The following is a 24,432-nucleotide window of genomic DNA, read 5'->3' as shown; positions in this document are numbered from 1 at the left end:
ATGAGTAAGTGAGTGTGTGTGTGCATGTGAGTGTGTGTGCGTGCGCGTGTGAGCATGAGTGAATGTGTGCGTGAGTGAGTGTATATGTGTGTGTATGAGTGTGTGAGAGTGAGTGTGTGTGTGAGAGTGACTGAGTGTGCGAGTGTGTGCGCGTGGGAGCGTGAGTGTGTGTGTATGAGCGTGAGTGTGTGTGTATGTGAGTGGGTGAGTGTATGTGTGTGTGTGTGAGAGTGGGCGAGTGTGTGGGTGAGTGCAAGTGTGTGCATGTGTGAGTGTGTGTGGGTGTGTGTGTGTGAGTGTGTGTGAATGTGTGTGTTTATGAGTGGGATTGTGTGCGTGAGTATGAGTGTGAGTGTGTGTGTAGGCGTGAGTGTGTGTGAGAAGTGGATTAGTGTGTGTGTGAGTGTGGGTGAGTGTGTATGTGTGTGAGTGTGTGTGTGAGAGTGGGTGAGTGTGTGTGTGTGACTGTGAGTGTGTGAGTGTGTGTGTGTGGGTGAGAGTGTGTGTGACTGTGTGAGTGTGTGTGTGAGTGCAAGTGTGTGTGTGTGAGTGTGTGATTGAGTATGTGTGTGTGACTGTGAGTGTGTGTGTGTGTGAGTGTGTGTGAGAGACTGTGTGAGTGTGTGTGTGAGTGTGTGTGAGTGTGTGTGTGAGTGTGCGAGTGTGTGAGTGGCTGTGAGTGGGTGAGTGGGTGAGTGGGTGTGAGTGGGTGAGTGGGTGCGAGTGGGTGGGTGTGTGTGTATGCGAGTGTGAGTGGGTGAGTGTGTGTATGTAAGTGTGAGTGGGTGACTGTGTATGCGAGTGTGTGTGTGTGTGTGAGTGGGTGAGTGTGTGTGTGAGAATGAGTGTGTGTGTGAGTGTGTGTGTCAGAGTGTGTGTCAGAGTGTGTGTGTGCATGGTTGTGTGTGTGTATGACTGTGAGAGTGTGTGTATGTGTGTGACTGTGCGTGAGTGGGTGAGTGTGTGCGTGTGAGTGAGTGTGTGTGTGAGAGTGTGTGAGTGAGTGTGTGTGTGTGTGAGTGGGTGAGTGTGTGTGTGAGTGGGTGTGTGTGTGAGCGTGTGTGTGACTGTGTGAATGTGTGTGACTGTGTGAATGTGTGTGCGTGTGTATGTGTGTGGGTGTGTGACTGAGTGTGAGTGTGTAAGTGGGTGAGTGTGTGTATGAGTGGGTGAGTGGGTGAGTGTGTGTGTGTGAGAATGAGTGTGTGTGTGAGTGTGTGTGTCAGAGTGTGTCTGTGCATGGTTGTGTGTGTATAAGTATGTGTGTGAGTGTGTGTGTGAGAGTGTGTGTGAGTGGGTGAGTGGGTGAGTGTGTGTGTGTGCGTGTGTGAGTGTGTCTGTTTGTGACTGTGTGTTGAGTGTAAGTGTGAGTCTGTGTGAGCGGGTGCGTGCATGTGTGTGTGTGTGCGTGCGTGTGTGCGTGTGTGTGTGTGTGAGTGGGTGAGTGTGAGTGTGTGAGAGTGGGTGTGTGTGCATGAGTGTGTGTGTGTGAGGGAGTGTGTGTGTGTTTGTGTGCGAGTGGGTGAGTGTTAGTGTGTGTGAGTGTGCGTGGGTGTGAGTGGGTGTGTGTGTGTGAGAATGAGAGTTTGTGCATGTGAGTGTGTGTGAGAGTGTGTGCGTATGTGAATCGGTGAGTGGGCATGGGAGCGTGAGTGTGTGTGAGCATGAGTGTGTGTGTGAGTGTGTGTGTGTGTGAGTGTGTGTGTGTAAGTGAGTGGGTGAGAGTGTGTGTGTGTGAGGGTGTGTGAGTGTATCTGTGTGTGACTGTGAGTGTGCGAGAGTGTGTGTGTGTGCATGTGTGAGCATGAGTGTGCGTGTGTGAGCGTGAGCATGCGTGTGTGTGTGAGCATGTGAATGTGTGTGCGTGTGTGTGTGTGTGAGGGAGTGTGTGTGAGTGTGTGTGTGTTTCTGTGAGTGTGAGTGTGTGTGTGAGTGCGTGTCAGAATGTGTGTGGGTACAAGTGGGTGAGTGTTAGTGTGTGTGAGTGTGTGTGCGAGTGCGTGCGTGTGTGCACATGAGTGAGTATGTGTATGTGCATGTGAGTGTGTGTGCGCGTGCGTGCATGTGTGAGCATGAGTGAGTGAGTGTGTGAGTGTATATGTGTGTGTGTGAGTGTGAGAGTGACTGTGTGTGCGAGGGAGCGTGAGTGTGTGTGTATGAGCATGAGTGTGTGTGTGTGCGTGAGTGTGTGTGTATATGAGTGGGTGAGTGTATGTGTGTGCGAGTGTGTGTGTGTGTGAAAGTGGGCGGGTGTGTGGGTGAGTGTGAGTGTGTGTGGGTATGTGTGTGTGAGTGTGTGTGAGAATGTGGGTGAGTGTGTATGTGTGTGAGAGTGTGTGAGAGAGTGGGTGAGTGTGTGTGTGAGTGGGTGTGTGTGACTGTGAGTGTGTGAGTGTGTGTGTGAGTGGGTGAGAGTGTGTGTGTGACTGTGTGAGTGTGTGTGTGAGAGTGCGAGTGTGTGCGTGAGTGGGTGAGTATGTGTGTGAGTGTGAGCGTGTGCGAGTGTGTGTGAGTGGGTGAGTGTGTGTGTATATGAGTGGGTGAGTGTATGTGTGTGCGAGTGTGTGTGTGTGTGAAAGTGGGCGGGTGTGTGGGTGAGTGTGAGTGTGTGTGGGTATGTGTGTGTGAGTGTATGTGAGAATGTGGGTGAGTGTGTATGTGTGTGAGAGTGTGTGAGAGAGTGGGTGAGTGTGTGTGTGAGTGGGTGTGTGTGACTGTGAGTGTGTGAGTGTGTGTGTGAGTGGGTGAGAGTGTGTGTGTGACTGTGTGAGTGTGTGTGTGAGAGTGCGAGTGTGTGCGTGAGTGGCTGAGTATGTGTGTGTGTGAGCGTGTGCGAGTGTGAGTGAGTGGGTGAGTGTGTGTGAGTGGGTGAGTGTGTGTGTGAGTGGGTGAGTGTGTGTGTGAGTGTGTGTGTGAGTATGTGTGTGTGAGTGTGTGTGTGTGTGTGTGAGAGTGTGGGTGAGAGTGTGTGTGACTGTGTGAGTGTGTGTGTGCAAGTGTGTGTGAGTGGGTGAGTGTGTGTGTATGAGAGTGTGAGTGGGGAAGTATGTGTGTATGCGAGTTTGTGTGGGTGAGTGGGTGAGTGTGTGTGAGAATGAGTGTGTGTGTCAGAGAGTGTGTGTGCATGGTTTTGTGTGCGTGACTGTGTGTGTGTATGACTGTGAGAGTGTGTGTGTGTGTTTGTGAGTATGTGAGTATGTGTGTGACTGTGTGTGTGTGAGAGTGTGTGAGTGTGTGCGTGCATGAGTGTGAATGTGTGCGTGAGTGAGTGTGTGAGTGTGTGTGAGAGTGTGTGTGTGAGTGAGTGTGTGTGTGTGTGTGAGAGTGTGTGTGTGAGTGTGTGAATGTGTGTGCGGGTGTGTGTGTGTGTGTGAGTGTGTCTGTGTGTGAGTGTGTGAGAGTGTGTGAGTGGGTGAGTGTGCGCGTATGCGGGTGGGTGAGTGTGTGTGTGTGAGTGTGTGTGTGTGTGTGTGAATGTGTGTGTGTGAGTGTGTGTGCATGGTTGTGTGTGTGTGAGTATGTGTGTGACTGTGTGTGAGTGTATGTGAGAGTGGGTGAGTGTGTGTGTGAGTGGGTGAGTGTGTGTGTGCACTCGCGTGTGTGTGTGAGCGTGTGCACGCATGTGTGTGTGTGAGCGTGTGAATGTGTGTGCGCGTGAGTGGGTGTGAGTGTATGTGTGTGAGTGGGTGAGTATGAGTGTGTGTGAGAGTGGGTGAGTGCGTGTGTGTGCATGTGTGAGCGTGTCTGTTTGTGAGTGTGTGTGTGAGTGTATGTGTGTGGGTGAGTGTGTGCGTGAGAGAATGTGACTGTGTGTGAGAGTGTGTGTGTGAGTGTGTGCGAGTGTGTGCGCGCGTGTGTGTGACTGTGTGAGAGTGTGTGTGTGTGAATGTGTGTGTGCATGTGTGTGTGTGTGTGACTGTGTGAGGGTGTGCGTGTGTATGTCTGTGTGTGTGTGACTGTGTGTGTGTGAGTGGGTGAAAGTGTGTGCGTGAGTGTGTGTGTGTAAGCGTGTGCGTGTGACTGAGCGTGTGTGTGTGTGTGAGTGGGTGAGTGTGAGTGTGTCTTAGTGTGTGTGTTTTGTGTGCATAAGTGTGAGTGTGCGTGTGTGTGCGTGTGCGTGACTGAGTGTGTGTGTGTGAGCGTGAGTGTGTGTGCGTGTGTGTGAGTTTGTGTGAGTGTGTGTTTGTGTGAGTGTGTGTGAGCGTGTGAGTGCGTGTGAGTGTGTGTGTGTGACTGAGTGTGTGTGTGTGAGCGTGAGTGTGAGTGTGCGTGCGTGTGAGTGTGCGTGCGTGCGTGTGTGTTTGTGTGAGTGTGTGTGTTTGTGTGTGCGTGTGTGTGTGCGTGTGTGTGTGTGAGAGTGCGTGTGTGAGAGCCCGTGCTGCTGATTCTGCCTGAGCAGTGGATATCTTACCGATGAGCCTGAGTGGGCTGGTGTAATCTGCCAAGGGTAGGTGCCTCACACTGTGAGATGGGGGATCCCCGGCATCTCTGTATCTCTCCGAGGAGCCCTGCCCTCTGCTCACTGGGATGGTCAGCAGTGTCGGGGTTCTGGATGCCAATCTGAGCAACAAGATCAAATGATGTCGTCATTACCATGCAAGACCAGGCCGTGACAGCATTAAATATCTCCTATATCCTTTGTTAACAACTCCCCTCTCCGACAACACACACACACTCACAGACACACATACCCACACACTCATACAGAGACACACACACAGAGACACACACACTCTCACATACACAGACACACTCCCATACACACAGACACACACACACTCACACACACACACACTCATAGACACAGACACACACACACAGACACACTCACACGCACACAGTCACACTCACACACACAGACACTCTCACACACAGATAGACACACACACAGACATACTATCTCAGACACACACACACACAGATACACACACTCTCACTCACACACACACACTCACACAAACTCACAGACATACACAGACACACAGACATACTCACACATACACTCACACACAGAGACACACTCTCACATGCACACATACAGGCACACTCTCACACTCACACAGACACACACACAGAGACACACACACAGACACACACACTCAGACACACTCTCACACACAGAAACACTCACATGCACACACACACAGACACACACAGACACATTCTCACAGACACAGACACACACACTCACACACAGACATACACATATAGACACACTCACAAGACACACATGACACTCGCACAGACACACACAGACACTCAGAAACACACACTCTCAGATACACTCACACAGACACACACTCACACAGACACACACCCACTCACTCCGACACACACACACACACACAAATGCACAGAGACGTGCACACACACACTCACTCACACAGACACAGATAGGGAGATACACACACAGACACACAGGCACAGATAGAGACACACACATACGTACACACATACACAGGCAAACACACACATCCGGTCTTCGGTAAACAGCTTTACCCCTCTGCCTTACAACTGCTCTGCAAAAACCAGAACAGGGTGAAGTAAGCTGCTGAAAGTCACAGTTTCGTCAAAGCCAGGACTTCATGAGCTGCACTGCCTTGACATTGGAGACAACGCCATCGTCAGCCTCTACTGTGATATTCCTTTACAGGAGCCATACTTTCTGTGATGGTCCGCCCCTGGACACTGCACCCCCTTCCCTGCCCTGAACCTCAAACCCTTCTCCATTTACTGCCCACTGCCCTCTCTGAGCTCACCCCGTCCACGGGGGACCCACTTCGATCCGACTCCCACCCACCACCCCAACGAATGTCGGATACACTCGGGACATTTACGTTGCTGTGTTGCCATAGTCCTACCAGACCCTGGAGGCTGCTCTCTCATTACAGAAAGAAGCGACTAGGAGGGATTTAACCTGAGGGGTCCGCAGCCCTCAGGCGAGGTACAGAAGTTGAGAAGGGGTAACCCCAAACCGGTGATGGGAATTAAACGCACGCTGTCGGCATCACACTGCTCTGCAAACCAACCATCCAGCCAAGTCAGCTAACCCGACTCCCGGGACGTTTAAAAGGATGTGTCAGAGTTCAGTTCTCTCCACGGGGAGTGGTGGGTGTGTGGGGTGCACTACCAGCTGTGGGAGTACAGTCAGATACATTCGGGACATTTCAGTGACTCTTAGATAGGCACGGGGATGATAGGAAAATGTAGGGTACCGAGGTTAGGCTGGAGGATGAAAGGCCGGCACAATATTGAGGGCCGAAGGGCCTGTACTGTGCTGTATGGTTCTGTGTCCCTCCACCCTGGTACCCGGTGTTAGTCAGTGTTGTAAACAGTTCATAGAGTCGTCGAGGTGTACAGCACAGAAACAGACCCTTCAGTCTAACCCGTCCATGCCAACCCAGATATCCCTAAACTAATCTAGTCCTATTTGCCAGCACTAGGCCCATATCTCTCTAAACCTCTATCCCTGTCCCCATCCAGATGCCTTTTAAATGCTGTCATTGTACCAGCCTCCCCCACTTCCTCTGGCAGCTCATTCCACACACGTACCGGCTTTTGAGTGAAAACGTTGCCCTCCAGGTCCCTTAGATAGAGATAAAGGGAGGGAGCTAAAGGAGACAGGGATGAAGAGAGAGGACTGAGGGAGATAGGGATAAAGAGAGGGGACTGAGGGAGATAGGGATAAAGGGAGGGGACTGAGGGAGATAGGGATAAAGAGAGGAGAGTGAGGGAGATAGGGATGAAGAGAGGGGACTGAGGGAGATAGGGATGCAGAGAGGGGACTGAGGGAGATAGGGATAAAGGGAGGGCACTGAGGGAGATAGGGATAAAGAGAGGGGGCTAAGGGAGATAGGGATACAGAGAGAAGACTGAGGGAGATAGGGATAAAGAGAGGGGGCTAAGGGAGATAGGGATACAGAGAGAAGACTGAGGGAGATAGAGATAAAGAGAGGGGAGTGAGGGAGATAGAGATAAAGAGAGAGACTGAGGGAGATAGGGATGACGGGAGGGGGCTAAGGGAGATAGGGATACAGAGAGGGGACTGAGGGAGATAGGGATAAAGAGATAGACTGAGGGAGATAGGGATACAGAGAGGGGACTGAGGGAGATAGGGATAAAGAGATAGACTGAGGGAGATAGGGATGAAGGGAGGAGACTGAGGGAGATAGGGATAAAGAGAGGGGACTGAGGGAGATAGGGATACAGAGAGGAGACTGAGGGAGATAGGGATAAAGAGAGGAGACTGAGGGAGATAGGGATGAAGGGAGGGGGCTAAGGGAGATAGGCATAAAGAGAGGGGAGTGAGGGAAATAGGGATAAAGAGAGGAGACTGAGGGAGATAGGGATACAGAGAGGGGACTGAGGGAGATAGGGATAAAGAGAGGAGACTGAGGGAGATAGGGATGAAGGGAGGGGACTGAGGGAGATAGGGATAAAGAGAGGGGACTGAGGGAGATAGGGATGAAGGGAGGGGACTGAGGGAGATAGGGATACAGAGAGGGGACTGAGGGAGATAGGGATAAAGAGAGGGGACTGAGGGAGATAGGGATAAAGGGAGGGGGCTAAGGGAGATAGGGATAAAGAGAGGGGACTGAGGGAGATAGGGATAAAGGGAGGGGGCTAAGGGAGATAGGGATAAAGAGAGGGGACTGAGGGAGATAGGGATAAAGGGAGGGGGCTAAGGGAGATAGGGATAAAGAGAGGGGACTGAGGGAGATAGGGATAAAGAGAGGGGACTGAGGGAGATAGGGATAAAGGGAGGGGACTGAGGGAGTCAGGGATAAAGGGAGGGGACTGAGGGAGATAGGGATAAAGGGAGGGGACTGAGGGAGTCAGGGATAAAGGGAGGGGACTGAGGGAGATAGGGATGAAGGGAGGGCACTGAGGGAGATAGGGATAAAGGGAGGGGACTGAGGGAGATAGGGATAAAGAGAGGGGACTGAGGGAGATAGGGATAAAGGGATGGGACTGAGGGAGATAGGGATAAAGAGAGGGGACTGAGGGAGAAAGGGATAAAGGGAGGGGACTGAGGGAGAAAGGGATGAAGAGAGGGGACTGAGGGAGATAGGGATAAAGGGAGGAGACTGAGGGAGATCAGGATAAAGAGAGGGGACTGAGGGAGATAGAGTCAAAGGGAGGGGACTGAGGGAGAAAGGGATGAAGAGAGGGGACTGAGGGAGATAGGGATAAAGAGAGGGGACTGAGGGAGATAGGGATAAAGGGAGGGGACTGAGGGAGATAGGGATAAAGGGAGGGGACTGAGGGAGATAGGGATAAAGAGAGGGGACTGAGGGAGATAGGGATAAAGAGAGGGGACTGAGGGAGATCGGGATGAAAGGAGGAGACTGAGGGAGATAGGGATAAAGAGAGGGGACTGAGGGAGATAGGGATAAAGGGAGGGGACTAAGCGCGATTGGGATAAAGTGAGGGGACTGAGGGAGATAGAGATAAAGAGAGGGGACTGAGGGAGATAGAGATAAAGGGAGGGGACTGAGGGAGATAGGGATAAAGGGGGAGACTGAGGGAGATAGGGATAAAGGGAGGGAATTAGGGAGATAGAGATAAAGGGAGGGGACTGAGGGATCTAGGGACAAAGGGAGGGGACTGAGGGAGATAGGGATAAAGAGAGGAGACTGAGGGAGATAGGGATAAAGGGAGGGGACTGAGGGAGATAGGGATAAAGAGAGGAGACTGAGGGAGATAGGGATAAAGGGAGGGGACTGAGGGAGATAGGGATGCAGAGAGGAGAGTGAGGGAGATACGGATAAAGGGAGGGGACTGAGGGAGATAGGGATAAAGAGAGGAGAGTGAGGGAGATAGGGATAAAGAGAGGAGACTGAGGGAGATAGGGATAAAGGGAGCGGACTGCGGGAGATAGGGATAAAGGGAGGGGACTGAGGGATATAGGGATAAAGAGAGGGGACTGAGGGAGATAGGGACAAAGGGAGGGGACTGAGGGAGATCAGGATAAAGAGAGGGGACTGAGGGAGATAGGGATAAAGGGAGGAGACTGAGGGAGATCAGGATAAAGAGAGGGTACTGAGGGAGATAGGGACAAAGGGAGGGGACTGAGGGAGATCAGGATGAAGAGAGGGGGCTGAGGGAGATAGGGATAAAGGGAGGGGACTAGGGAGATCGGGATGAAAGGAGGAGACTGAGGGAGATAGGGATAAAGAGAGGGGACTAAGCGCGATTGGGATAAAGTGAGGGGACTGAGGGAGATTGGGATAAAGAGAGGGGACTGAGGGAGTCAGGGATAAAGGGAGGGGACTAAGGGAGATAGGGATACAGAGAGGGGGCTAAGGGAGAGAGGGATAAAGGGAGGGGACTGAGGGAGATAGGGATGCAGAGAGGGGACTGAGGGAGATAGGGATAAAGGGAGGGGACTGAGGGAGATAGGGATAAAGAGAGGAGAGTGAGGGAGATAGGGATGAAGAGAGGGGACTGAGGGAGATAGGGATGCAGAGAGGGGACTGAGGGAGATAGGGATAAAGGGAGGGCACTGAGGGAGATAGGGATAAAGAGAGGGGGCTAAGGGAGATAGGGATAAAGAGAGGGGACTGAGGGAGATAGGGAGAAAGGGAGGGAATTAGGGAGATAGAGATAAAGGGAGGGGACTGAGGGAGATAGGGATAAAGAGAGGGGACTGAGGGAGATAGGGATAAAGGGAGAGACTGAGGGAGATAGGGATGAAGGGAGGGGGCTAAGGGAGATAGGGATACAGAGAGGCGACTGAGGGAGATAGGGATACAGAGAGGGGACTGAGGGAGATAGGGATAAAGAGAGGAGACTGAGGGAGATAGGGATAAAGAGAGGGGACTGAGGGAGATAGGGATAAAGGGAGGAGACTGAGGGAGATAGGGATGAAGGGAGGGGTCTAAGGGAGATAGGGATAAAGAGAGGGGAGTGAGGGAGATAGGGATAAAGGGAGGGGACTGAGGGAGATAGGGATAAAGAGAGGGGACTGAGGGAGATAGGGATAAAGGGAGGGGACTGAGGGAGATAGGGATAAAGGGAGGGGGCTAAGGGAGATAGGGATAAAGAGAGGGGACTGAGGGAGATAGGGATAAAGAGAGGGGACTGAGGGAGATAGGGATAAAGGGAGGGGACTGAGGGAGATAGGGATAAAGGGAGGGGGCTAAGGGAGATAGGGATAAAGAGAGGGGACTGAGGGAGATAGGGATAAAGGGAGGGGACTGAGGGAGATAGGGATAAAGAGAGGAGAGTGAGGGAGATAGGGATGAAGAGAGGGGACTGAGGGAGATAGGGATGCAGAGAGGGGACTGAGGGAGATAGGGATAAAGGGAGGGCACTGAGGGAGATAGGGATAAAGGGAGGGGACTGAGGGAGATAGGGATAAAGGGAGGGAATTAGGGAGATAGAGATAAAGGGAGGGGACTGAGGGAGTCAGGGATAAAGGGAGGGGACTGAGGGAGATAGGGATAAAGGGAGGGGACTGAGGGAGTCAGGGATAAAGGGAGGGGACTGAGGGAGATAGGGATAAAGAGAGGGGACTGAGGGAGATAGGGATAAAGGGAGGGGACTGAGGGAGATAGGGATAAAGGGAGGGGACTGAGGGAGTCAGGGATAAAGGGAGGGGACTGAGGGAGATAGGGATAAAGGGAGGGGACTGAGGGAGTCAGGGATAAAGGGAGGGGACTGAGGGAGATAGGGATGAAGGGAGGGCACTGAGGGAGATAGGGATAAAGAGAGGGGACTGAGGGAGATAGGGATAAAGGGAGGGGACTGAGGGAGATAGGGATAAAGAGAGGGGACTGAGGGAGAAAGGGATAAAGGGAGGGGACTGAGGGAGAAAGGGATGAAGAGAGGGGACTGAGGGAGATAGGGATAAAGAGAGGGGACTGAGGGAGATAGGGATAAAGAGAGGGGACTGAGGGAGAAAGGGATGAAGAGAGGGGACTGAGGGAGATAGGGATAAAGAGAGGGGACTGAGGGAGATAGGGATAAAGGGAGGGAATTAGGGAGATAGAGATAAAGGGAGGGGACTGAGGGAGATAGGGACAAAGGGAGGGGACTGAGGGAGATAGGGATAAAGGGAGGGGACTGAGGGAGATCAGGATAAAGAGAGGGGACTGAGGGAGATAGGGATAAAGAGAGGGGACTGAGGGAGATAGGGATAAAGAGAGGGGACTGAGGGAGATAGGGATAAAGGGAGGGGACTGAGGGAGATAGGGATAAAGAGAGGGGACTGAGGGAGATAGGGATAAAGGGAGGGGACTGAGGGAGATCAGGATAAAGAGAGGGGACTGAGGGAGATAGGGATAAAGAGAGGGGACTGAGGGAGATAGGAATAAAGGGAGGGGACTAGGGAGATCGGGATGAAAGGAGGAGACTGAGGGAGATAGGGATAAAGAGAGGGGACTGAGGGAGATAGGGATAAAGGGAGGGGACTAAGCGCGATTGGGATAAAGTGAGTGGACTGAGGGAGATAGAGATAAAGAGAGGGGACTGAGGGAGATAGAGATAAAGGGAGGAGACTGAGGGAGATAGGGATAAAGGGAGGAGACTGAGGGAGATAGGGATAAAGGGAGGGGACTGAGGGAGATAGGGATAAAGAGAGGGAATTAGGGAGATAGAGATAAAGGGAGGGGACTGAGGGATCTAGGGACCAAGGGAGGGGACTGAGGTAGATAGGGATAAAGAGAGGGGACTGAGGGAGATAGGGATAAAGAGAGGAGACTGAGGGAGACAGGGATAAAGGGAGGGGACTGAGGGAGATAGCAATAAAGAGAGGAGAGTGAGGGAGATAGAGATAAAGAGAGGAGACTGAGGGAGATAGGGATAAAGGGAGCGGACTGCGGGAGATAGGGATAAAGGGAGGGGACTGAGGGAGATAGGGATAAAGAGAGGGGCATGAGGGAGATAGGGACAAAGGGAGGGGACTGAGGGAGATCAGGATAAAGAGAGGGGACTGAGGGAGATAGGGACAAAGGGAGGGGACTGAGGGAGATAGGGATAAAGGGAGGAGACTGAGGGAGATCAGGATAAAGAGAGGGGGCTGAGGGAGATAGGGATAAAGGGAGGGGACTAGGGAGATTGGGATGAAAGGAGGAGACTGAGGGAGATAGGGATAAAGAGAGGGGACTAAGCGCGATTGGGATAAAGTGAGGGGACTGAGGGAGATAGGGATAAAGAGAGGGGACTGAGGGAGATCAGGATAAAGAGAGGGGACTGAGGGAGATAGGGATAAAGAGAGGGGACTGAGGGAGTCAGGGATAAAGGGAGGGGACTGAGGGAGATAGAGATAAAGGGAGGAGACTGAGGGAGATAGGGATAAATGGAGGGGACTGAGGGAGATAGGGATAAAGAGAGGGGACTGAGGGAGTCAGGGATAAAGAGAGGGGACTGAGGGAGATAGGGATAAAGAGAGGGGACTGAGGTAGGGATGCAGAGAGGGGACTGAGGGAGATAGGGATAAAGAGAGGGGACTGAGGGAGTCAGGGATAAAGAGAGGGGACTGAGGGAGATAGGGATAAAGGGAGGGGACTGAGGGAGATAGGGATAAAGAGAGGAGAGTGAGGGAGATAGGGATGAAGAGAGGGGACTGAGGGAGATAGGGATGCAGAGAGGGGACTGAGGGAGATAGGGATAAAGGGAGGGCACTGAGGGAGATAGGGATAAAGAGAGGGGGCTAAGGGAGATAGGGATACAGAGAGAAGACTGAGGGAGATAGGGATAAAGAGAGGGGGCTAAGGGAGATAGGGATACAGAGAGAAGACTGAGGGAGATAGGGATAAAGAGAGGAGAGTGAGGGAGATAGAGATAAAGAGAGGGGAGTGAGGGAGATAGAGATAAAGAGAGAGACTGAGGGAGATAGGGATGACGGGAGGGGGCTAAGGGAGATAGGGATACAGAGAGGGGACTGAGGGAGATAGGGATAAAGAGTTAGACTGAGGGAGATAGGGATACAGAGAGGGGACTGAGGGAGATAGGGATAAAGAGATAGACTGAGGGAGATAGGGATGAAGGGAGGAGACTGAGGGAGATAGGGATACAGAGAGGGGACTGAGGGAGATAGGGATAAAGAGAGGAGACTGAGGGAGATAGGGATAAAGAGAGGGGACTGAGGGAGATAGGGATACAGAGAGGAGACTGAGGGAGATAGGGATAAAGAGAGGAGACTGAGGGAGATAGGGATGAAGGGAGGGGGCTAAGGGAGATAGGGATAAAGAGAGGGGAGTGAGGGAGATAGGGATAAAGAGAGGAGACTGAGGGAGATAGGGATACAGAGAGGGGACTGAGGGAGATAGGGATAAAGAGAGGAGACTGAGGGAGATAGGGATGAAGGGAGGGGACTGAGGGAGATAGGGATAAAGAGAGGGGACTGAGGGAGATAGGGATAAAGAGAGGGGACTGAGGGAGATAGGGATGAAGGGAGGGGACTGAGGGAGATAGGGATACAGAGAGGGGACTGAGGGAGATAGGGATAAAGAGAGGGGACTGAGGGAGATAGGGATAAAGGGAGGGGGCTAAGGGAGATAGGGATAAAGAGAGGGGACTGAGGGAGATAGGGATAAAGGGAGGGGGCTAAGGGAGATAGGGATAAAGAGGGGGGACTGAGGGAGATAGGGATAAAGGGAGGGGACTGAGGGAGTCAGGGATAAAGGGAGGGGACTGAGGGAGATAGGGATAAAGGGAGGGGACTGAGGGAGATAGGGATAAAGGGAGGGGACTGAGGGAGTCAGGGATAAAGGGAGGGCACTGAGGGAGATAGGGATGAAGGGAGGGCACTGAGGGAGATAGGGATAAAGGGAGGGGACTGAGGGAGATAGGGATAAAGAGAGGGGACTGAGGGAGATAGGGATAAAGGGATGGGACTGAGGGAGATAGGGATAAAGAGAGGGGACTGAGGGAGAAAGGGATAAAGGGAGGGGACTGAGGGAGAAAGGGATGAAGAGAGGGGACTGAGGGAGATCAGGATAAAGAGAGGGGACTGAGGGAGATAGGGATAAAGGGAGGAGACTGAGGGAGATCAGGATAAAGAGAGGGGACTGAGGGAGATAGAGACAAAGGGAGGGGACTGAGGGAGAAAGGGATGAAGAGAGGGGACTGAGGGAGATAGGGATAAAGAGAGGGGACTGAGGGAGATAGGGATAAAGGGAGGGGACTGAGGGAGATAGGGATAAAGGGAGGGGACTGAGGGAGATAGGGATAAAGAGAGGTGACTGAGGGAGATAGGGATAAAGAGAGGGGACTGAGGGAGATCGGGATGAAAGGAGGAGACTGAGGGAGATAGCGATAAAGAGAGGGGACTGAGGGAGATAGGGATAAAGGGAGGGGACTAAGCGCGATTGGGATAAAGTGAGGGTACTGAGGGAGATAGAGATAAAGAGAGGGGACTGAGGGAGATAGAGATAAAGGGAGGAGACTGAGGGAGATAGGGATAAAGGGGGAGACTGAGGGAGATAGGGATAAAGGGAGGGAATTAGGGAGATAGAGATAAAGGGAGGGGACTGAGGGATCTAGGGACAAAGGGAGGGGACTGAGGGAGATAGGGATAAAGAGAGGAGACTGAGGGAGATAGGGATAAAGGGAGGGGACTGAGGGAGATAGGGATAAAGAGAGGAGACTGAGGGAGATAGGGATAAAGGGAGGGGACTGAGGGAGATAGGGATGCAGAGAGGAGAGTGAGGGAGATAGGGATAAAGGGAGGGGACTGAGGGAGATAGGGATAAAGAGAGGAGAGTGAGGGAGATAGGGATAAAGAGAGGAGACTGAGGGAGATAGGGATAAAGGGAGCGGACTGCGGGAGATAGGGATAAAGGGAGGGGACTGAGGGATATAGGGATAAAGAGAGGGGACTGAGGGAGATAGGGACAAAGGGAGGGGACTGAGGGAGATCAGGATAAAGAGAGGGGACTGAGGGAGATAGGGATAAAGGGAGGAGACTGAGGGAGATCAGGATAAAGAGAGGGTACTGAGGGAGATAGGGACAAAGGGAGGGGACTGAGGGAGATCAGGATGAAGAGAGGGGGCTGAGGGAGATAGGGATAAAGGGAGGGGACTAGGGAGATCGGGATGAAAGGAGGAGACTGAGGGAGATAGGGATAAAGAGAGGGGACTAAGCGCGATTGGGATAAAGTGAGGGGACTGAGGGAGATTGGGATAAAGAGAAGGGACTGAGGGAGTCAGGGATAAAGGGAGGGGACTAAGGGAGATAGGGATACAGAGAGGGGGCTAAGGGAGAGAGGGATAAAGGGAGGGGACTGAGGGAGATAGGGATGCAGAGAGGGGACTGAGGGAGATAGGGATAAAGGGAGGGGACTGAGGGAGATAGGGATAAAGAGAGGAGAGTGAGGGAGATAGGGATGAAGAGAGGGGACTGAGGGAGATAGGGATGCAGAGAGGGGACTGAGGGAGATAGGGATAAAGGGAGGGCACTGAGGGAGATAGGGATAAAGAGAGGGGGCTAAGGGAGATAGGGATAAAGAGAGGGGACTGAGGGAGATAGGGAGAAAGGGAGGGAATTAGGGAGATAGAGATAAAGGGAGGGGACTGAGGGAGATAGGGATAAAGAGAGGGGACTGAGGGAGATAGGGATAAAGGGAGAGACTGAGGGAGATAGGGATGAAGGGAGGGGGCTAAGGGAGATAGGGATACAGAGAGGCGACTGAGGGAGATAGGGATACAGAGAGGGGACTGAGGGAGATAGGGATAAAGAGAGGAGACTGAGGGAGATAGGGATAAAGAGAGGGGACTGAGGGAGATAGGGATAAAGAGAGGAGACTGAGGGAGATAGGGATGAAGGGAGGGGGCTAAGGGAGATAGGGATAAAGAGAGGGGAGTGAGGGAGATAGGGATAAAGGGAGGGGATTGAGGGAGATAGGGATAAAGAGAGGGGACTGAGGGAGATAGGGATAAAGGGAGGGGACTGAGGGAGATAGGGATAAAGGGAGGGGGCTAAGGGAGATAGGGATAAAGAGAGGGGACTGAGGGAGATAGGGATAAAGAGAGGGGACTGAGGGAGATAGGGATAAAGGGAGGGGACTGAGGGAGATAGGGATAAAGGGAGGGGGCTAAGGGAGATAGGGATAAAGAGAGGGGACTGAGGGAGATAGGGATAAAGGGAGGGGACTGAGGGAGATAGGGATAAAGAGAGGAGAGTGAGGGAGATAGGGATGAAGAGAGGGGACTGAGGGAGATAGGGATGCAGAGAGGGGACTGAGGGAGATAGGGATAAAGGGAGGGCACTGAGGGAGATAGGGATAAAGAGAGGGGGCTAAGGGAGATAGGGATAAAGAGAGGGGACTGAGGGAGATAGGGATAAAGGGAGGGAATTAGGGAGATAGAGATAAAGGGAGGGGACTGAGGGAGTCAGGGATAAAGGGAGGGGACTGAGGGAGATAGGGATAAAGGGAGGGGACTGAGGGAGTCAGGGATAAAGGGAGGGGACTGAGGGAGATAGGGATAAAGAGAGGGGACTGAGGGAGATAGGGATAAAGGGAGGGGACTGAGGGAGATAGGGATAAAGGGAGGGGACTGAGGGAGTCAGGGATAAAGGGAGGGGACTGAGGGAGATAGGGATAAAGGGAGGGGACTGAGGGAGTCAGGGATAAAGGGAGGGGACTGAGGGAGATAGGGATGAAGGGAGGGCACTGAGGGAGATAGGGATAAAGAGAGGGGACTGAGGGAGATAGGGATAAAGGGAGGGGACTGAGGGAGATAGGGATAAAGAGAGGGGACTGAGGGAGAAAGGGATAAAGGGAGGGGACTGAGGGAGAAAGGGATGAAGAGAGGGGACTGAGGGAGATAGGGATAAAGAGAGGGGACTGAGGGAGAAAGGGATGAAGAGAGGGGACTGAGGGAGATAGGGATAAAGAGAGGGGACTGAGGGAGATAGGGATAAAGGGAGGGAATTAGGGAGATAGAGATAAAGGGAGGGGACTGAGGGATCTAGGGACAAAGGGAGGGGACTGAGGGAGATAGGGATAAAGGGAGGGGACTGAGGGAGATCAGGATAAAGAGAGGGGACTGAGGGAGATAGGGATAAAGAGAGGGGACTGAGGGAGATAGGGATAAAGAGAGGGGACTGAGGGAGATAGGGATAAAGGGAGGGGACTGAGGGAGATAGGGATAAAGAGAGGGGACTGAGGGAGATAGGGATAAAGGGAGGGGACTGAGGGAGATCAGGATAAAGAGAGGGGACTGAGGGAGATAGGGATAAAGAGAGGGGACTGAGGGAGATAGGAATAAAGGGAGGGGACTAGGGAGATCGGGATGAAAGGAGGAGACTGAGGGAGATAGGGATAAAGAGAGGGGACTGAGGGAGATAGGGATAAAGGGAGGGGACTAAGCGCGATTGGGATAAAGTGAGGGGACTGAGGGAGATAGAGATAAAGAGAGGGGACTGAGGGAGATAGAGATAAAGGGAGGAGACTGAGGGAGATAGGGATAAAGGGAGGAGACTGAGGGAGATAGGGATAAAGGGAGGGGACTGAGGGAGATAGGGATAAAGAGAGGGAATTAGGGAGATAGAGATAAAGGGAGGGGACTGAGGGATCTAGGGACCAAGGGAGGGGACTGAGGTAGATAGGGATAAAGGGAGGGAATTAGGGAGATAGAGATAAAGGGAGGGGACTGAGGGAGATAGGGATAAAGAGAGGGGACTGAGGGAGATAGGGATAAAGGGAGGGAATTAGGGAGATAGAGATAAAGGGAGGGGACTGAGGGAGATAGGGATAAAGAGAGGGGACTGAGGGAGATAGGGATAAAGGGAGAGACTGAGGGAGATAGGGATGAAGGGAGGGGGCTAAGGGAGATAGGGATACAGAGAGGCGACTGAGGGAGATAGGGATACAGAGAGGGGACTGAGGGAGATAGGGATAAAGAGAGGGGACTGAGGGAGATAGGGATAAAGAGAGGAGACTGAGGGAGATAGGGATGAAGGGAGGGGGCTAAGGGAGATAGGGATAAAGAGAGGGGAGTGAGGGAGATAGGGATAAAGGGAGGGGACTGAGGGAGATAGGGATAAAGAGAGGGGACTGAGGGAGATAGGGATAAAGGGAGGGGACTGAGGGAGATAGGGATAAAGGGAGGGGGCTAAGGGAGATAGGGATAAAGAGAGGGGACTGAGGGAGATAGGGATAAAGGGAGGGGACTGAGGGAGATAGGGATAAAGAGAGGAGAGTGAGGGAGATAGGGATGAAGAGAGGGGACTGAGGGAGATAGGGATGCAGAGAGGGGACTGAGGGAGATAGGGATAAAGGGAGGGCACTGAGGGAGATAGGGATAAAGAGAGGGGGCTAAGGGAGATAGGGATAAAGAGAGGGGACTGAGGGAGATAGGGATAAAGGGAGGGAATTAGGGAGATAGAGATAAAGGGAGGGGACTGAGGGAGTCAGGGATAAAGGGAGGGGACTGAGGGAGATGGGGATAAAGGGAGGGGACTGAGGGAGTCAGGGATAAAGGGAGGGGACTGAGGGAGATAGGGATAAAGAGAGGGGACTGAGGGAGATAGGGATAAAGGGAGGGGACTGAGGGAGATAGGGATAAAGGGAGGGGACTGAGGGAGTCAGGGATAAAGGGAGGGGACTGAGGGAGATAGGGATAAAGGGAGGGGACTGAGGGAGTCAGGGATAAAGGGAGGGGACTGAGGGAGATAGGGATGAAGGGAGGGCACTGAGGGAGATAGGGATAAAGAGAGGGGACTGAGGGAGATAGGGATAAAGGGAGGGGACTGAGGGAGATAGGGATAAAGAGAGGGGAGTGAGGGAGATAGGGATAAAGGGAGGGGACTGAGGGAGATAGGGATAAAGAGAGGGGACTGAGGGAGATAGGGATAAAGGGAGGGGACTGAGGGAGATAGGGATAAAGGGAGGGGGCTAAGGGAGATAGGGATAAAGAGAGGGGACTGAGGGAGATAGGGATAAAGAGAGGGGACTGAGGGAGATAGGGATAAAGGGAGGGGACTGAGGGAGATAGGGATAAAGGGAGGGGGCTAAGGGAGATAGGGATAAAGAGAGGGGACTGAGGGAGATAGGGATAAAGGGAGGGGACTGAGGGAGATAGGGATAAAGAGAGGAGAGTGAGGGAGATAGGGATGAAGAGAGGGGACTGAGGGAGATAGGGATGCAGAGAGGGGACTGAGGGAGATAGGGATAAAGGGAGGGCACTGAGGGAGATAGGGATAAAGAGAGGGGGCTAAGGGAGATAGGGATAAAGAGAGGGGACTGAGGGAGATAGGGATAAAGGGAGGGAATTAGGGAGATAGAGATAAAGGGAGGGGACTGAGGGAGTCAGGGATAAAGGGAGGGGACTGAGGGAGATAGGGATAAAGGGAGGGGACTGAGGGAGTCAGGGATAAAGGGAGGGGACTGAGGGAGATAGGGATAAAGAGAGGGGACTGAGGGAGATAGGGATAAAGGGAGGGGACTGAGGGAGATAGGGATAAAGGGAGGGGACTGAGGGAGTCAGGGATAAAGGGAGGGGACTGAGGGAGATAGGGATAAAGGGAGGGGACTGAGGGAGTCAGGGTTAAAGGGAGGGGACTGAGGGAGATAGGGATGAAGGGAGGGCACTGAGGGAGATAGGGATAAAGAGAGGGGACTGAGGGAGATAGGGATAAAGGGAGGGGACTGAGGGAGATAGGGATAAAGAGAGGGGACTGAGGGAGAAAGGGATAAAGGGAGGGGACTGAGGGAGAAAGGGATGAAGAGAGGGGACTGAGGGAGATAGGGATAAAGAGAGGGGACTGAGGGAGATAGGGATAAAGAGAGGGGACTGAGGGAGAAAGGGATGAAGAGAGGGGACTGAGGGAGATAGGGATAAAGAGAGGGGACTGAGGGAGATAGGGATAAAGGGAGGGAATTAGGGAGATAGAGATAAAGGGAGGGGACTGAGGGATCTAGGGACAAAGGGAGGGGACTGAGGGAGATAGGGATAAAGGGAGGGGACTGAGGGAGATCAGGATAAAGAGAGGGGACTGAGGGAGATAGGGATAAAGAGAGGGGACTGAGGGAGATAGGGATAAAGAGAGGGGACTGAGGGAGATAGGGATAAAGGGAGGGGACTGAGGGAGATAGGGATAAAGAGAGGGGACTGAGGGAGATAGGGATAAAGGGAGGGGACTGAGGGAGATCAGGATAAAGAGAGGGGACTGAGGGAGATAGGGATAAAGAGAGGGGACTGAGGGAGATAGGAATAAAGGGAGGGGACTAGGGAGATCGGGATGAAAGGAGGAGACTGAGGGAGATAGGGATAAAGAGAGGGGACTGAGGGAGATAGGGATAAAGGGAGGGGACTAAGCGCGATTGGGATAAAGTGAGGGGACTGAGGGAGATAGAGATAAAGAGAGGGGACTGAGGGAGATAGAGATAAAGGGAGGAGACTGAGGGAGATAGGGATAAAGGGAGGAGACTGAGGGAGATAGGGATAAAGGGAGGGGACTGAGGGAGATAGGGATAAAGAGAGGGAATTAGGGAGATAGAGATAAAGGGAGGGGACTGAGGGATCTAGGGACCAAGGGAGGGGACTGAGGTAGATAGGGATAAAGGGAGGGAATTAGGGAGATAGAGATAAAGGGAGGGGACTGAGGGAGATAGGGATAAAGAGAGGGGACTGAGGGAGATAGGGATAAAGGGAGGGGACTGAGGGAGATAGGGATAAAGAGAGGAGAGTGAGGGAGATAGGGATGAAGAGAGGGGACTGAGGGAGATAGGGATGCAGAGAGGGGACTGAGGGAGATAGGGATAAAGGGAGGGCACTGAGGGAGATAGGGATAAAGAGAGGGGGCTAAGGGAGATAGGGATAAAGAGAGGGGACTGAGGGAGATAGGGATAAAGGGAGGGGACTGAGGGAGATAGGGATAAAGAGAGGGGACTGAGAGAGATAGGGATAAAGGGAGGGGACTGAGGGAGATCAGGATAAAGAGAGGGGACTGAGGGAGATAGGGATAAAGAGAGGGGACTGAGGGAGATAGGAATAAAGGGAGGGGACTAGGGAGATCGGGATGAAAGGAGGAGACTGAGGGAGATAGGGATAAAGAGAGGGGACTGAGGGAGATAGGGATAAAGGGAGGGGACTAAGCGCGATTGGGATAAAGTGAGGGGACTGAGGGAGATAGAGATAAAGAGAGGGGACTGAGGGAGATAGAGATAAAGGGAGGAGACTGAGGGAGATAGGGATAAAGGGAGGAGACTGAGGGAGATAGGGATAAAGGGAGGGGACTGAGGGAGATAGGGATAAAGAGAGGGAATTAGGGAGATAGAGATAAAGGGAGGGGACTGAGGGATCTAGGGACCAAGGGAGGGGACTGAGGTAGATAGGGATAAAGAGAGGGGACTGAGGGAGATAGGGATAAAGAGAGGAGACTGAGGGAGACAGGGATAAAGGGAGGGGACTGAGGGAGATAGCGATAAAGAGAGGAGAGTGAGGGAGATAGAGATAAAGAGAGGAGACTGAGGGAGATAGGGATAAAGGGAGCGGACTGCGGGAGATAGGGATAAAGGGAGGGGACTGAGGGAGATAGGGATAAAGAGAGGGGCATGAGGGAGATAGGGACAAAGGGAGGGGACTGAGGGAGATCAGGATAAAGAGAGGGGACTGAGGGAGATAGGGACAAAGGGAGGGGACTGAGGGAGATAGGGATAAAGGGAGGAGACTGAGGGAGATCAGGATAAAGAGAGGGGGCTGAGGGAGATAGGGATAAAGGGAGGGGACTAGGGAGATTGGGATGAAAGGAGGAGACTGAGGGAGATAGGGATAAAGAGAGGGGACTAAGCGCGATTGGGATAAAGTGAGGGGACTGAGGGAGATAGGGATAAAGAGAGGGGACTGAGGGAGATCAGGATAAAGAGAGGGGACTGAGGGAGATAGGGATAAAGAGAGGGGACTGAGGGAGTCAGGGATAAAGGGAGGGGACTGAGGGAGATAGAGATAAAGGGAGGAGACTGAGGGAGATAGGGATAAATGGAGGGGACTGAGGGAGATAGGGATAAAGAGAGGGGACTGAGGGAGTCAGGGATAAAGAGAGGGGACTGAGGGAGATAGGGATAAAGAGAGGGGACTGAGGTAGGGATGCAGAGAGGGGACTGAGGGAGATAGGGATAAAGAGAGGGGACTGAGGGAGTCAGGGATAAAGAGAGGGGACTGAGGGAGATAGGGATAAAGGGAGGGGACTGAGGGAGATAGGGATAAAGAGAGGAGAGTGAGGGAGATAGGGATGAAGAGAGGGGACTGAGGGAGATAGGGATGCAGAGAGGGGACTGAGGGAGATAGGGATAAAGGGAGGGCACTGAGGGAGATAGGGATAAAGAGAGGGGGCTAAGGGAGATAGGGATACAGAGAGAAGACTGAGGGAGATAGGGATAAAGAGAGGGGGCTAAGGGAGATAGGGATACAGAGAGAAGACTGAGGGAGATAGGGATAAAGAGAGGAGAGTGAGGGAGATAGAGATAAAGAGAGGGGAGTGAGGGAGATAGAGATAAAGAGAGAGACTGAGGGAGATAGGGATGACGGGAGGGGGCTAAGGGAGATAGGGATACAGAGAGGGGACTGAGGGAGATAGGGATAAAGAGTTAGACTGAGGGAGATAGGGATACAGAGAGGGGACTGAGGGAGATAGGGATAAAGAGATAGACTGAGGGAGATAGGGATGAAGGGAGGAGACTGAGGGAGATAGGGATACAGAGAGGGGACTGAGGGAGATAGGGATAAAGAGAGGAGACTGAGGGAGATAGGGATAAAGAGAGGGGACTGAGGGAGATAGGGATACAGAGAGGAGACTGAGGGAGATAGGGATAAAGAGAGGAGACTGAGGGAGATAGGGATGAAGGGAGGGGGCTAAGGGAGATAGGGATAAAGAGAGGGGAGTGAGGGAGATAGGGATAAAGAGAGGAGACTGAGGGAGATAGGGATACAGAGAGGGGACTGAGGGAGATAGGAATAAAGAGAGGAGACTGAGGGAGATAGGGATGAAGGGAGGGGACTGAGGGAGATAGGGATAAAGAGAGGGGACTGAGGGAGATAGGGATAAAGAGAGGGGACTGAGGGAGATAGGGATGAAGGGAGGGGACTGAGGGAGATAGGGATACAGAGAGGGGACTGAGGGAGATAGGGATAAAGAGAGGGGACTGAGGGAGATAGGGATAAAGGGAGGGGGCTAAGGGAGATAGGGATAAAGAGAGGGGACTGAGGGAGATAGGGATAAAGGGAGGGGGCTAAGGGAGATAGGGATAAAGAGGGGGGACTGAGGGAGATAGGGATAAAGGGAGGGGACTGAGGGAGTCAGGGATAAAGGGAGGGGACTGAGGGAGATAGGGATAAAGGGAGGGGACTGAGGGAGATAGGGATAAAGGGAGGGGACTGAGGGAGTCAGGGATAAAGGGAGGGGACTGAGGGAGATAGGGATGAAGGGAGGGCACTGAGGGAGATAGGGATAAAGGGAGGGGACTGAGGGAGATAGGGATAAAGAGAGGGGACTGAGGGAGATAGGGATAAAGGGATGGGACTGAGGGAGATAGGGATAAAGAGAGGGGACTGAGGGAGAAAGGGATAAAGGGAGGGGACTGAGGGAGAAAGGGATGAAGAGAGGGGACTGAGGGAGATCAGGATAAAGAGAGGGGACTGAGGGAGATAGGGATAAAGGGAGGAGACTGAGGGAGATCAGGATAAAGAGAGGGGACTGAGGGAGATAGAGACAAAGGGAGGGGACTGAGGGAGAAAGGGATGAAGAGAGGGGACTGAGGGAGATAGGGATAAAGAGAGGGGACTGAGGGAGATAGGGATAAAGGGAGGGGACTGAGGGAGATAGGGATAAAGGGAGGGGACTGAGGGAGATAGGGATAAAGAGAGGTGACTGAGGGAGATAGGGATAAAGAGAGGGGACTGAGGGAGATCGGGATGAAAGGAGGAGACTGAGGGAGATAGCGATAAAGAGAGGGGACTGAGGGAGATAGGGATAAAGGGAGGGGACTAAGCGCGATTGGGATAAAGTGAGGGTACTGAGGGAGATAGAGATAAAGAGAGGGGACTGAGGGAGATAGAGATAAAGGGAGGAGACTGAGGGAAATAGGGATAAAGGGGGAGACTGAGGGAGATAGGGATAAAGGGAGGGAATTAGGGAGATAGAGATAAAGGGAGGGGACTGAGGGATCTAGGGACAAAGGGAGGGGACTGAGGGAGATAGGGATAAAGAGAGGAGACTGAGGGAGATAGGGATAAAGGGAGGGGACTGAGGGAGATAGGGATAAAGAGAGGAGACTGAGGGAGATAGGGATAAAGGGAGGGGACTGAGGGAGATAGGGATGCAGAGAGGAGAGTGAGGGAGATAGGGATAAAGGGAGGGGACTGAGGGAGATAGGGATAAAGAGAGGAGAGTGAGGGAGATAGGGATAAAGAGAGGAGACTGAGGGAGATAGGGATAAAGGGAGCGGACTGCGGGAGATAGGGATAAAGGGAGGGGACTGAGGG

The 24,432-nt window shown here is 52.7% G+C and overlaps 1 protein-coding gene across 1 annotated transcript in view; it reads right to left on the bottom strand.

The window, feature by feature from the left end:
- LOC140460016 (E3 ubiquitin-protein ligase RNF212B-like) overlaps nucleotides 1-24,432 on the bottom strand; it is an 830,347-nt gene that overhangs the window by 134,730 nt on the left and 671,185 nt on the right. Inside the window, exon 12 of the mRNA XM_072554422.1 lies at nucleotides 4,412-4,560. Coding sequence (XP_072410523.1) covers nucleotides 4,412-4,560 — 149 coding nt within the window. The remainder of the gene's footprint in view (nucleotides 1-4,411; nucleotides 4,561-24,432) is intronic.

The sequence above is a fragment of the Chiloscyllium punctatum genome, chromosome 36 (assembly GCF_047496795.1).
Source record: "Chiloscyllium punctatum isolate Juve2018m chromosome 36, sChiPun1.3, whole genome shotgun sequence".
Lineage (NCBI taxonomy): Eukaryota > Metazoa > Chordata > Chondrichthyes > Orectolobiformes > Hemiscylliidae > Chiloscyllium > Chiloscyllium punctatum.
This window is presented reverse-complemented; position numbering and strand designations above follow the sequence as displayed.